Raw genomic sequence first — 16131 nt, 5'->3', positions numbered from 1 at the left:
TTGCAAACTGGGCTAAGAGTGCAGGGATATATCTACAATATATGATATAGAGAGGTTGTTAAGGGGGATTGTAAATTTTCATTCCATTATTTTATTTAATTCTATTATTATGAAAATATATTTTTTCTGGTGTGAAAATATATATATATATATATATATATATATATATATATATATATATATATATATATACATATATATATATATTTATATTAAATGCTTTTTGTATAAATGTACGTGTTTTTTAATTATATGTTTGTTAAAAAATATGAACCTTTAAAATGCTTGCAGTTTAAGATTTTAAGAAAAAGGAATTGTCATGTGTGTCCAAAACTTTGACTAGCAGTGTGCTTACACAATTATTATGCTTATTTCAGTGTTCCTCAACCTTGTTCCTGGAGGATCACCAGCTCTGCACATTTCCATTGCTGCGTCCCAATTCACATACTTATACTACACCCTAAAAGTATGTACTTTTTTGTGAAGGAAAAGTATATACTTTTGAGTATGTAACAGAAGAGTATGCAAGCTATAAGAAATACTACTTCCACGTTAACAAATTGTTACGTTGCTTAGTTACGTCCCCTGTCAATCATCTCAACACATCATTCACATTTCTTTCATATTTAATTAACTACCTCATTGAAGAAGCAGCAGCAGGAAAATCTGCCATTTGTGAGTCTTTCATGCAGGGGCATCTCCTCAGGTATTTGGCTGGTAATGCATTCAGACGATAATGTCCAAACAAATCTTAATTTAAGTTCACATTGTTGTTGCAGATGAAATATAACATGGAAAACAGGGTTTAAATATGGTCCAGTTGGCTAGATTATCAGTCATTTAAACAACTTTACCGAAGCCTCTCTAATTGACAGTTGGTGTCTAATGTCCTCCATTTTTGTAGTTTGTTTACACTTTTTATCTGAGTTTGGACGTGCAAATTCACATCCAATGTGCTATGTATTGTGGGCTATATTATCTTTTAGAGCAGTGGTTCTCAAACTGTGGTACGTGTACCACTAGTGGTACGCAGGCTTCCTTCTAGTGGTACACGGAGGAATGAAATATGTCTTGTACATGCTTTACACATTTCAAAGTTAACCAAAAATGATGTATATAATATGCCATATATGACATATAGCCTTAGCCATATATAGCTGCTTTACTGAGCCTACTACGCTACTGTATTTCAATACTACTCATTTTGGTGGTACTTGGAGAGACAAATTTTTTCTAAGGTGGTACTTGATGAAAAAAGTTTGAGAACCACTGGTTTAGAGTATGGGCGCTTCTACTCTTGAATTGTTAACCATCCTGGAGCCTTTGGCATACTCTTTTTTTACATACTATGCTTTGGGACATACTGATTATATTTTCGAATACTATTTAGATTGATAGTATGTGAATTGGGACGCAGCACATGTCTCTTTAACTAAGCACACCTGATTCAGATCAACAACTCATTAGCAGAGACTGAAAGACATGTAATGGGTGTGACGGACAAAGGAGACATCCAAAACATGTAGTGTTGGTGGTCCTCCAGGAACATTGTTGAGAAACATTACGTTATTCTATATGCTTTGGTATTCATATATTATTATTGTTTATTTAGTTTTATAGTTTACATCGGTTGATTCATGGTTGCTTGGTTATGTTGGTCAGGATGCTCAAACAAATGGATCAGTGTTTAATAACACCTGTGGATTACCCATGCTGCAAGGAAAAACTGATTTCATTACACTTTCATAACTTTACCCATCGCACAATTATCCCTGACCTCTCAGTCACCTCTGACCTTCGACCTCTGCCCTCTGTCTAGCTGCGGCTGTTGTTGTTCATCCATATTTGAGTTGTCCTCATCCCTCCACTTCCCTACACAAAGAATGCAACCGAAGATCAAACCTTAAAAATAAGCCAAGAAACATTTCACAACTTTATCTACATTCAAACACTGCCAACTCCTTTTTGTCCTCTGTTCTTCACAGAAAAGAGCAAAGAAAATTGAGGGCGAAACTATTTATATCAGACATAGCAATTTAATGTTGGAGGTTTGTATGGAAACTTTGGAAATGTCTTGTTTTTTTGCTGCCGCACGTCTCACTGCATGAGATTCTGTTTCATCTTGTTTCTTTCTTCATTCTTCTCACCACGCACTCTTTTTTTTGTGTTTTGTTTTGTAGCTTAACCCTAAAGGCTTGGCATGCACTATTTACCTCACTAACTGTAATGCAAGTACTCACTTCTATTTATCATTTGCTTCTATAGCACGGTTTATTTAAATATATGATTGGGATTTTTATTTTATTTTATTTTTGGTTCATACAAAATCAATTCAATCCAAAAATACGGTAGTGTAAGTAGTTGGATTGGATTTTGTTGGCTTTTTTTAAGTATTATTTTATTGAAGCACTGGCACATTTATAGCATGTTAGGCTCTTAGCATGAATGCTTTAATTTACTTTTTTAACAGTATACTCTATGGCTAACAGTATACTCTATGGCTACTCTTTTCTAAGATTTCTAATGGGCTTTTTACACTTATTTATTATTGTTAGAGTTATGTGGCTCTTATTTATTTGGTCATACTTTATCCATGATTATTAAATGGAAGAATGGTCACTATTAGCCTTGGTTGGCCTGCAAATTGACATCATGTTAAACAGATCAGTACTATTGATTGGACCACTGCAGGACTGTCAGAAGACTTAACACATTCATCTGCTTGTACTTAAAAAAGGAATAATACTGTCTCTTATATCTAGATAACCTGTTTTCTTTGTAGTATCTCTCAGTCACTGAAATTATTTACAGTTTAATATAGGTTTAAAAATAGTTGTTGACCCAGGGGTGTACGATATTCCAAAAATTATATCTCAGAATATTTGGAGATTTTTTCCATATGATATTTAAACTAGAGTGCTTTTGGCCTGTGACAAATAACTACGTTACACTAAAACCCATCATAGGGCTTAATGAGTGATTTACTCAAAATGAAGCTAGTGTTAAAATGGATCAGTCAGGCAAAAATGTTCCGCACCGGCTTTATGTACTTAATTTTGTCTGCAAATCTGACGAAAAACAATAACACTTGACCTGGTTAATATTAATTTGTAGTGCCATAATGGGCCCTATCATACACTAGGTGCAATGTAGTGCCAGGTGCGAAGCAAGCATTTTTTAGTTTTAAAAAAAAAATAATAATAATTTTTACATTTTTAAAATTTTTTTAAGATATAATATAATTTTTAGAGATGTAATAAGATATAATTTAAGATAAAGATATAATAGGTCCAGAACCTGCATGCACATTACTTATGACATACACGGGGATGCACAGCAGCACACAAATATCTTTCAAATACAAAAAAAAAAAACTATATTAGTTTTTAAGTTTTATGTTATTCTGTTTGAGGTCAAAAAGACTTTCAAAAATAATGAGTAGTGGTATATTGCTTTTTGAACACTGCAACTCCTCGCTCTCGGCAGTTTATCTTTTCAAGTTTCTTTTTGTCCTCAAATTAAGAATTAAATAGGACTTTGCTGGAAGTGTACTGGTCCTTACACTCACATGTGCTTAGATTATTAAAGTAGACTCCAAAAACTAGTTTGTTGTATCTTTATAATTATTTATAAAACTATTCATGTGTGATAGTATTTAACAAATGTACATCATCTTATGAAAACAAAAACCTATGCAATCATACTTTTTGCGTAAATAAGTTGTTAGCTAATATTGACTATAAATGTCGCACACCCCTGGGCTAAACACAGTGTGACAAGCCCATATATTGTGCATACTCAAATCTGCTGATTTACTATATTTATTTATATTCATTGGCTGTACATTTAGATATTAATGCATGTTTTTACCAATATATTTGTTATAATATCACATGATTATGATATTATGGATTTACAGTGTTACATGTAATACAGATTGTGCAGCCTGTCCCAGTCATATATTTACATTATTACTATAAAGACTGTTTCCACTGTTGTCACTGTTGTTTTTGTAAAATCTGATGAGTCTTAAATGGATTCTGTGACAATAACCTCTTCATCCACCCATGACCTCTTCTTTAACCCTGTGACCTCTGTATCTTGATCAACATATTGTCTCCATCACATATACCGTTCTTATGTATAGTGTTTAAGATTGCTGTTTGAGCTAAGCAATGTTCCATGTTATGCTATTGTTGATTAACAGACATGTGTCAAATATCTAATTATGATGTCATGAGATTAATTTAGTAGATTAGATGTAGACAAAATAGACTAGTTTGTTGTACAGTATGTTTATGAATCAGAACTATGTCATTTGACTCATGTCTGAAGCTTTGTTCACACTGGAGCTTAAATAGTTTATTTAATCTTGTGAAATGCTCACATGAATACCACCCCAGCTACCTCCTCTTCTTAAAAAATAGATTTAAGAACAGAATAACTTTGCAGCATATGCAGTGAATTATAATATACCTTACAGTATATTAGATATCAACAGATAGATGCACAGTGCCCAGCATAAATGAGTACACCATAACAAATTTCTCAGAAAAATCTCCAATCTCGCCTTAAATTATTTCTTTCTTTCACTGTGTCCTAACACACATGATGTGAAAAGATTAAAGAAACAAGCAATTTGCCGCACCAGAAGTGATACTATAGAATTGTTTAAATATCAGCCCTTCAGAAGCGCTAAATAATACAACGCAATCCCAATGAAATGAACTGGTTTATAATCTAATTCATATATAGCAAAACTCTTTAGCTTTATTAAAAGTACATGTTGAGTATTATTGGTTTGCACAGTTCTAATGTTTAAGTTTAAATTGTATGTTAGCGATTTTATTTTCAAAATCGGAGGTAAACTGTCTGCTGCTGCATTCAGTACGGCAATAAATGTCTATGCAAACTCATACTGGTAACATGTATCACTAAGTAGAGCACAGTAAAAGTGTAATTCTTTAAATGATTTGAATATAGCTAGGGCTATTTTATCTAGATCAAATATGACACTATTGTGTTGAACCTACAAATGTAGACAAAATGTAATTTGTAAAGTTTTATGTCTTTCTGTTGTAGTCATATTTAAATACAAATATGTGTTCACTATCTCCAAAATAAATAAAGAAAGAAAGAAAACCAGCTGCTCGCGGCATCGACGTAGCTGTGAAGCGAGCGCTTTTTCGCCTGGTCTCTCAGACCCTTGCTTTTAAATTCGCACGTTTCATGCACAAACACATCTTTTAAATGTGACAAAAACTCAACAACTGAAAGTTACTGGCTGCTGTGTCTTTAATGTGGTGTAAAAATGATGATGCATTATTGAAACAACAAGGAGGACACAGCAAAGAAATATCTTATTAAATGAAAACTACTTTTTTATTTTATGCAACACCTTTAAATTGAACAGAGAAACATACAACAATCTTAAGCACAAATAAGAACCTTAGCCTATAGAGTGTTTTATTGAATAAACTAAACAGTAGCTGTGTTTTTTTTTTCCTTATATATTTTATAACGATGGAACTTGCTACCTTAGTTGGCTAATAATGATTTTCGGATACGCACCCCTGGGTGGGTTGTTCGATTTGGGGGGCGTTTGCTCACACAGGCCCGTTAATGGAAAAATGTTTTTTCCTTGCGACACCTGCACGAATCACAGCATTACACATGAAGAAATTTTCAGTGGCCACATCTGTATCAGCACCTGATCGAAGTCATAGTAGTTTATGCTGTTGTTTCAGCTGCAACACCACAGACATGGAAACCATTTGTAAAATAGAACCAAACTTTTAGTTTAAAGAATATAGTTGTAAAAATGCATCAATATATTTTGTCCTAAAGGCTCGTACACACCGAGACGCTTTTTGTTTGCGATTATCATCAGCGTTTTACAAGATGTTTTTTCCGGATTCATACCCAAGCAATTTTAACTGGCATCTAGCAGAAGAGTATGCAAAATCACTCCTTGACGTTAGATGGCGCTACACAACTTTAAGCTTCTGACACCCGCTTGTAACACAGAAGAAGAAGACAAGTTGACACGCTTGTTATGGATAGTTCAAGTAGCTGCTCCAGCTCTAGCGGTGAAGAAATGATTATTGTTCACCAGAGCAACAAGCAGCTCCACATTCATATTGGCACTGGGCATCTTCTTCAGTGTGCGCTAGCATTGACATTTTGCGCTTGCGCGCCTCCAAGCGCTGTTTACTGTAACTTCAGCAGCTTTGTGCACGTGAACAAAAGTGGCAATCGGATTGGTGGAGAAGGTTTTGACGCGGCACATCAAAAAAAAAAAAAAAAACAAGCATGAGGTGTTTTTCAAAAATGACACTTTTGCCTCTGGCGTTTTGCGTGTTGGTGTGCTCGATCACATTGATGCCCTTTATTTAGTAACGAGGTGTTAAACGACGATGGAAAACGTGAGCAAAAAAAGTCTCATTGTGCACAGGCCTTTATTTACTGAGTAATGGAGAAAGCAATTATCTTCCAAAAGGGGTGTACTATTATATGCTGCGCACAGAATTTATTCAAATGTTCTTGTTTATTGTTCATGCAAAAAAAGCATAATTGATGTACTATAGCTATTATTTAAACAAACTCATTGACGATTTTATCAGATATAACTTATAAAGGAAAATATCACAGACCCTGGACAAAGAACATTCTTTATTTAACTCTTATGTCAAATGCGTTTGTTGACATATTATATTTACATAAGGATGTTTAATTTCAATGTGTTCACAAGTGTTTCCATCAAAAACACTTTAAATGGATCCCTGAAACACTTACAGTAATTTAAAATATTGTCTAGGTGTAGCTCTTTAGATTTCAACATAAAGTTGCAGTTTCTTTTAAATATATAACAGTGTTTATCAGTTTAACTAATTAATTTAAAACTACAAAATATAACACATTTTAATGCACATACTGTAGCTTGTAATGTTACTATTTCTTATGGAGGAGAAAGTCAAACCTTTTGCCAATTAATTTTCGAGGCATCTGTCTGTCTGAAGTCAGGGAAAGTAGACTATGAAGGCTGGTTTCTCATGAGAGCATTTCATCCTTGCAGATGTTCTTGGGCACCGAGACACAAATCTGTTCCAAACTCTCACCTGTTTTCTGCAGTTATTTGAATAAAGATCAGCTGAGATTAAAGGTCTGTCTGTCTCTCGATCTCATTAATCACAATCTGTCTGTACGCTCGAGCACCGTTTGTTTTTTGGGAATCACAAAGCGTTCTCTATGACATGAATATTCATAGTGTCATACTGTCTAAGCATAGCTGATTACCCGATGCTCCTGAGATAGATGATGGCAGACAAATCAGACCATGGATGATGCAAAAGAGGAGATAATGCAGTTAGAAGACAGTGAAAGTTGAAAAGAGATATGTGTCTTGGTGGGCTATGGCTGATCTGCATATGTACTTAGTTGATGTGACTAGGGATGGGAATCATAATGTAATGATTTTGGTTCTCAATGATTTAAATAACTATGTAAATATATGTAAAATATAAAATCATTCTGTGAATCATGCATATTGAGTTTAAACCAATATTAAACTGGTGATGTAATGATTCAAAAACTATTTTGAAGCATCACTTACAAATCCTACCAATGCATATGCATTCATTTAGTAAGCTTTTGGTTTTGGTCAATAATGTGAATAAATAATCATTCAGTAAATATTTATTTAGTATTCTAAGTTTTAAAGGGTTAGTTCACCCAAAAATGAAAATTATTAAGTACTCGCCCTCATGTTATTCCACCCATGTCTTCCATATCAGGTCAGGGTGCATGTTTTCTATGGGCAATATGATGTGTGCGTGTTGTAAATCTAATGGCAAATACATTGTAGTGCGCATATAAACATGAATCCTGAACTGATGTGATTAAGAAGATATTGCCTAATTAATCTTTTTTTTTTTTTTTTGGTACCTGTTCTTGGATCTTTGTATGATTTCAGTTCACAGAATCACAGAAGTTACATGAAATGTTCCAACAAAGTTGTTTCTTACTTTTCTGAACTTTAAACAACTCTGAAACATTGCTGACATTGCTGACTATATGGTGTCAGAGAGCTCTCGCATTTCATCTAAAATATATTCATTTGTATTCTAAAGATAAACAAAGGTATATGGGGATTGGAACAACATGAAGGTGAGTAATTAATAACAGAATTTTCATTTTGGTTCAACTAACCCTTTAAATTGCACTAAAAATTGAACAAAAACTGAAATAAATAAAATGAATTATCATTGTTAATCTGTCTGAATTGTTATTTATTTTCAAAAATCACAGTAAATTAAATCACATTCAATCTCAATTAATAATTCTATATTTGCAAAAAATGTGATCAAATTGATTAATCTATCGAAATGTTCATGTTTAAGTTCATGTTGTTGCATGCGATAAGCAACAGCAATAAAAATGTGTTGCAATTTTTTGTAATTTCTTTCAGAATACAAACTAACAACCAAGACCAAATAAAATCTATGAACATTCAACAATCATTAAAAGAACTGAACATCTTAGGATTTTCCAGCTCTATTGCATTTTGTTTAATTAACTTGATTCCCAACCCTAGATTTAATATAGTGATTCATGTTTGATAATCAAACTAATGATATGTCTTCATTGGGCTTTCTCTTAATCTCTTCATCTGTCCTTCACCTTCCTGTTTTTATCCCAATTTTGCTATCGGCTTCCAAAATTTTCCTCCGCTTTCTTCTTGTCTTTTTTTTTTTTTTGACCGTCTTGGTATACTCTCTCTCCTCCTGGATCTCTCTTTCACTCTCAGGACGTGGATAAGACACAGACAGAAATCATGCGTCATCACACCAGTATCAGTGAGCTCAAGCGAAGCTTCATGGAGTCGGTGCCTGAACCACGGCCCAGTGAGTGGGACAAGCGTCTGTCCACTCACTCGCCCTTCCGCACAGCCAGCATCAACGGCCAGATGCAGCCAGACGTGAGTACCAGAGTTGAAGTTCTAAATGTTGGATTTTAGTCTGTTTTGTATGTACTTCGCTCGAAGAAATAGACTGAAAATTGCCTGGCTTGCGCAATAGATTCATGCTGATTTGCAGGCACAAGTGTGCTAAAAATTATGTTGTTGGCTAGATATAAGGATGACACTATAGACCATTTTGAGGGACGTAAACAATAACAATGGTCTGAATGTATTTCCTGTTTTACATTTTTAATTTCTATAGCTTCTGAGAATCCAGAAAGAGCCACATATTGATAAATAATGTTATGATAGCTGGTTTAACTGAGTTATGATTGAATTGCCTCTTGTTGCAGTTATGAAATAGTTGAGAAGGGTCTGGCTGCAGAGTAGAACTTCCATCTTCAGCATGCACTCTCGGGCTTGCACGCTCACCCACGCTTCCTATGCAAGTGACGTCATTTACAATCGACACCTGCACCTGTTCCCCCCCATGAAAAGCAGTTAGCATATTCATCATATGATTATATGCTGGATGTAAATTTACCAAAGCAGGCTACTATTAACATTCACACCAGCAAAGCTTATTATTTATATCAACTAAATTTTAGTATTCTTCCACAGTTATGAATAAAAAACACTAGACAAATTTGAATTTTAGTTTTTTGAAGTTGTGGTATTACATCTAACAGATACATATTATGGACTTACAGCAATGATTCTTGAACGACTTGGGAAACTATTCTTTATAACTATTCTTAATAAGTTAGCACGTCTGTGCAGGAGTGCATCCATATGAAATCACAGTTTATACATGATCCCAGCCCAGATTTATAGGTTCTCCAAACATAACGTTGAAATCGACTGGTTAAGGGAACGTCTCGACTCGCATAACAGAAAGAAAGCGGCACAGATGATGTGTAACATTACTGCAGAGCTGTTGTGAGCCATTTGTGATAGAGATCTGCGCAGGACAAAATTTTGAATCCTGCTACCGCCAGATTTTGGCCCAAACCCGACGGCTCCCTCTTTTATTCAACATTTGTTGTCCTGCTATCTGACCCGCCCCTGTTTTCTACGCGCCGTGCCTGTTCCCAGTAATGAGCGGGTGGAGAACAAAACCGAAAACCACCCAGCTATACAGAGTCCAGACAGCCTATAACAAGCTGTCTGTGTAAACACACACACACACAAACAGACATAAGCACCAAGCAAGTGACACACACACACACACATAGGCATCATCTCTCTCTTTACACACACACACACATACACAGCAACAAACAAGCTAAACACAGCATCACGCTCTCTCATTCAACACATAAGTACGCGTGCTCGCTCACTCGGGAGTCAGTAGCGATATTGTTAGACCGCCCGCTCCCGTCCAAAATTAAACCAGTTACCGACCGCTCCCGCCATTTATTCAGAAATGTATTCCGGTTCCACAGAAATCTGGTAGGGTCCTGCGGCTCCCGCGGTACAGCCGCGGGAATGCAAACCTCTAATTCGTGGTTCATTACGATCTGTTTACGTAACTATAACAACTGTGGCACCCGTCGCCGTATGTTGTCAGAAACCACAGTGAAATGCTTAGAAAAAAAGGCACTTGGGTAAGGGTGACAGATAAGCAACGATCTCAGTGAAATCCGTTACCTCAGAGATTTTTACACCTCAGGGACACGCTTAAGTTAAATTACCAAAGAACTTTCATGCAAGTGGACACAGGTGGCGATTATAAATTACGTCACTTGCAGAGGACGGTTGCCTGAGCGTGCAAGTCCGAGCGTGCAAGCCTGGAGGTGCAAGTGCAAATCTGCAGTCAGACTCTACTGAAATAGTTTGATAGCAAGCAGGAAATGCTTATGGGCCAATGACATCACCAAATTAAAATAGTCTATAAGCACTTTTGAGGTACTGTAGAAGTCTTTATAGGGTTTTGCGAAGTCTGGCTGCTTAAATGTTTTTTTGTTTTTTTTGCTTAGCTGCGTGTACACAAGATTTTTTTTTGTTATATCTGTTTCTGACTTTTTATCTTTTTTTTTGGATTAACAAAGGTTTTCAACCATTTTTTCACATAGTTTATTCATTTTGGAGACTGCTGCACCATTATTTGCATTTTCTTTATCATTTAAATTTACCTTCTATTGCTGTACTGTCATCTGATTCAGATATTTGTAAATAAATACCAAACAAATAAAAAATTGCACTTTATAGTTAAGCCCGTCTATCCCTGGTACAGTAAGTTTGTAATGTTTTACTTTTATGGAATAAAATGTTTGTTTAGTTGAATAAATGGAGGGTTAGATTTAAAATTAAAATTAAGTTAAAGGTGCCATAGAAAGCATCGATACAATATATGAAATTGCTCTACGATATCTACATAGAAAGTATGTGGCTTAGGTAAGTGCAAAAACTCTCCAGAAATGCTTTTACAAGTCAATTTTGAACCACAGGAATTACCCCTAATATGTTTTAGTCATGTGAAAATAATCATACTTCAGTTATCCAAAAATATTTGAACAAATAGTTCATTCCTTGTTAAATGACTGTAGCTTAACTGTTGTGATAGAGATGATTATTTTAGCTAGAATGAGTGAGTGAGCTATGTTCAAGCCACCATAGTGACCTAGTTTGCTCCTGAGTTGTGCTGTGTATGAAATATAGGCTAAATGATAAATTTACTTGACAAACGTACCAACAGAGATGTATTTAGAGTTTTATTTTGTGGGTTTAACACAGGGGTGTCCAGACTTGATCCTGGATGGCTGGTCTCCTGGAGAGTTTAGCTCTGACCCTAATCAAACAAAATAGATATACTAGAAACTTCCTTGCTAGCGTGTTGAAGCAAGTTGGGGCTAAACTCAGTAGGACAACGGGCATCTAGGACTTTGGACACCCTGGTTTAACATATCTGAAAACAGAAGCAATAAATAATATCCACCTCTGCATAAACAGAGTTTTATAAAGTTTATTGGTGTCCTTTCATTCCAGAAAAATAACGGTAAAAGCTGAGTTATATGACACAACATTAAACACTTGCATTCATTAAACACATTGTATTCATTACAAAGGTGCATAAAAAGATTATATACAGTACGTTTTTAACAGACCTTATGCCTCTTTGGGGTGGCATTGTAGAAATGTATATTTCTTATATCCTGCATTTTACGTCCGGATGAGTTATGAACACTCCTGCCTGCTTCACAAAACTGCTCCTTTACTCTTTAAAACCAATTTCAAAATATGCATAATAATAATCCCGTGTGGATGGTCACAGTCTTTGTTTTATTTAGATTTACCGATTGACATGAAAAGAAGGAAACGGTGGTGTTTGAGGCCTCACAGTATGTCATTTTTATGTACTGAATTATTATTATTCAGCTATGCCAATAACTATTACAACTTTCATCTGTGAAACCTTTAAAAATAAAATAAAAAACTACACTGAATTGCAGTCGACATTAGTTTATGTTGAAACAAAGGTCTACTGAAGACTAGCCATGTGTGTTGTAAGAGGCTCAAAATGTACTTGTAAAGTACGATGCAGTTGCTAGTCACTGTCTGTTTGATGTGACAGGCAGTAAAAAAATTCAGGAATTGATCTCTGGATCTAAATGCTTCTTCTGACAGCCTGTTAAAACCACTCTGAGTTATGGGAACCTCTCATGGGAGTCAAACTTCTTTTCTTCTATAGAACACAATTTCATTCAATTAGTCTCTGTGGGAAATGGTAGAAAGGTTGGGAAATACATTGATATGACCCATGCAGAATTCCAGTATTGCAAAGTCATGCAGTTAACAAAATAATTCTCCTTTTCTGTTACATAGAAGAAAGGAAGTCATGAAGGTTTAGAAAGTAACACAAAAAAGACCCATAGAATCAGAAGCTCAGGATTGGTCATATTTAGAACATTCAATCATTCATTCATTCTCCTTTGGCTTTATTTCTTTGTTATCAGGGGTCACCATAGTGGAATGAACTATTCCAGCATATGTTTTACGCAGCGGATGTCAAATCAATTTAAAGCTCTGTTGTCAGAAATGGGCTATGAACCCACACCTCCAGTTGGAGACCAGACATCTCATTATTTTGAGAAGGCTAGAACATCTTGAGTCTGGTGCCTTAGACCACTCGGCCATTCTGACAGACATATTTAGAACAGTTGTGAATATTAATGAGCTTTGCTATGATGCTCCACAGCTCAGTGTTCCTCTCTCTTACCTTCTCTCTTTCTCATACACACACAACATGATGTACTCTGAGATGCTACTACACATATAAAATAATCATACTTCATTTGTCAAAAATTATTTTAATGAACTGAGTATATGCCTTGTTAAATCTTTTTAACTAGCCACCATTTTGCTTACTCAACAAAAGGGACAGCCAGAGATATGTTCAGAGTTGTATTTAGAAATTGTAACATACATGAAACACCAGCCTGATCTCACGAGAAAACGTACTCTACGTTTTGTCAGTTTAGTGTCTAATTTGTACGAGTTTAGTCGTATAAAAATGTTTTAAAAAGGAGGCGTGGCATCCAACCCCGCCCCTAAAACCAACCATCATTGGATGATGTGCAAATCATACTTAATTGTATGAATTAGATCGTATAAATTCATACGAATTAGCCACTGAATTAAAAAGTTACGAATTGCTATGAGATTGCATTGAAAACACAGGCAGGAATTATTATCAACTTCTGCAAAAACATGCATTTTTTTAATGTTGACTGACATCCTTTATCTCGAGAAAATTACAGTAAGAGCTGAGTGATATGACATGATGCATAGATATGCATTGAACACTTATACTCAGCAGTTTACATGTGTTTGTTGCCTCATTACAAACATACAGGACTGGGCGGTATATCAAGTTCTGGGGATATATCGCTATAATTCCCCAACACTATGCAGTATTATCCAATACAGTCGGTTTTATCCTGTATTATCCGGTGTTGTATTGAAATCTGACTCCCGGATAAATCTGATTCCCCCTCTTGTGCACGCACGTCACACAGCGCCAGCAGCTGTCACAGCGGTTTATCAGAAATCTTTTATCGATCATTTCTTCCGCAATTGACAGCAAGAACAAACATAGAAGCTTTGTCAAATTGACAAGCATCACCTGAATGTGTTCAAAAGAATTAAAAATGCCAAAATTGAAGGAATTTATGCTGCATTTCGAAAGTGAAACCACCTCATATTCACTGATTATAAGTTCAGTATTTATTACACCACGGTTTCTTCTTTACATTTACGCTATAACACATTTAGCTCTGCGTTCTGCTCTGTTATAATGACAGTTTACATTTATATGCCTAACCAGCATTTCATCACAGTACTCTGAAACAATTTCGTTACTTCTTATATTTATAGTCAATTCATTTTCATCTCCTTATTTAATATTTAACAAGTTAAGTCAAAACAAAACAAAAGAAAAATTTTGGATTTTTTGTAGGATCGACTGAAAATAATATATCTTTAAACTTTAGATATCTTCAATATGTGCACTGTTTAGTAATTGTGCACAATTTATACAAGTAAATGTGTAACTAAAAAAAAAATACAGCTGATTTAATTGCTGTTTATACATCACACAACTGTGATATACAGGATTTGCTTATAACAACACTGTAATTGTGACATAAAATACTGTTTCATATTTACATTCAAAGTGGTTCTTATCTATCCTACAATACTTTTTGTTGTGTTACTATTTAAGTGTGTTCCTTTTTTTCCTCTGACAATATAGCTATGATTTATATGGTTCTGTTTACTTTGTTATCTGCAAAACAGCACAGAAGTGCTGTGTATAATGTTAAGCAGGAAAAAAAACTGTACTGTATTCATTTATCATTTTTTAAAAATAATTTCAAATGTTGTGAAACATGTTTTAGCAGGAGAAAAACCTGTACTATATTTATTTGTCACATATTTTGTGCAGCTGTTTATTTATAAACAGGGAGGGAAACCCCTGTGTTTGAATTTGATTTTGCTCAAAAAAATGTTTAATAAAGTTTTAATAAAGGCTTCAAGTAACCATCAAGTAACCATTTATGGGAAAATACCGAATAGATATTGTATACCGTCATTCCTCCTAAAAATACAGCGATATGATTTTTTTGCCCATATCACCCAACACTACAAACATACTCGACAAAGTTTACAATATACACCTTAAACTAGCAAAATATACAGTTAAACAGACCTTTTGTGTATGTATATCCCACATTTTGTGCATTCTGAAGGCTGAAAGAGAAGAACTTCTCTTTATACTGGTGCCACCATGTCTTTTTTTATGCCGTTTAGCAACATAAAGAAAGATTGTAAAGTCCCATGATTTTACTATTGTTTGGCTTTAGTCTTCCTGCTTCTCCCGTTTTTAAAATAAGAGTCTCACTTACCAAGTAAATTTGGTAACTTAAAAAAAAAACGTTAAAATAAAGGAATCTGTAAAATGTATCGTTGTTGTAATCTCAATTAGAAACATGTGGCTAATCAAACAGTTCAAAAATTTGTAGTGTATCGAAGTTTGTATTTTGTTTAAGTTGGACTGATTTTACACTCAAGAGATTTACATGACAATCAGAAATTATGTTGTTTAAGGCTCACGGTACATATGTCATTTCAGCTATGCCTTCAGGTACATTCAGATTTTCATTATATGGCACCTTTACATTTATATTTTTACTGGTTGCATTTGTTCAGAGACTTGTAAAAACAATTACATTTGCAAGGTTTACAGAAATTTGTCATTCCACTGCTACATCTCTTTGCTCACCGACAAAGTGGTATGTCAACTGAATAAGCAGTGTGTATTTGTGTGTGTGTGTGTGTGTTTGGACACGTTTGCGCACAGGTGAAGACGCCTCCTCTCCTACCCGTACACAGAGTAACGGGTGGTATATCGGAGGTAATCGCACTTTTATTTGAACATTATTGCCAGGGCTGTAAAGCAACTGCATCCAAAAAGACTTGACGTTTCTTTATGTAGATAAAGAACGTCACAAGCAGAAGCACAAATGGCCGCTGGATGCTAAGGCCATGGCCCACTCAGAGTAGGAGATCTCCTCTCTCTCTGAATCTGCACACTGCCCACGGCTTTTATAGACCCCCTGTCCACACCCTCTCCCAAAGCCACGCCCCTTTACAACTGCTGCTGCTCTATGAAT

At 35.1% G+C, this 16131-nt stretch overlaps 1 protein-coding gene across 1 annotated transcript in view; it reads left to right on the top strand.

The window, feature by feature from the left end:
* Nucleotides 1–16131, top strand: part of epb41a (erythrocyte membrane protein band 4.1a) — a 167053-nt gene that overhangs the window by 119393 nt on the left and 31529 nt on the right. The window contains exons 16-17 of the mRNA XM_073931826.1: nt 1986–2048; nt 8807–8977. Coding sequence (XP_073787927.1) covers nt 1986–2048; nt 8807–8977 — 234 coding nt within the window. The remainder of the gene's footprint in view (nt 1–1985; nt 2049–8806; nt 8978–16131) is intronic.

The sequence above is a fragment of the Danio rerio genome, chromosome 19, assembly GCF_049306965.1.
Source record: "Danio rerio strain Tuebingen ecotype United States chromosome 19, GRCz12tu, whole genome shotgun sequence".
NCBI lineage: Eukaryota > Metazoa > Chordata > Actinopteri > Cypriniformes > Danionidae > Danio > Danio rerio.
This window is presented reverse-complemented; position numbering and strand designations above follow the sequence as displayed.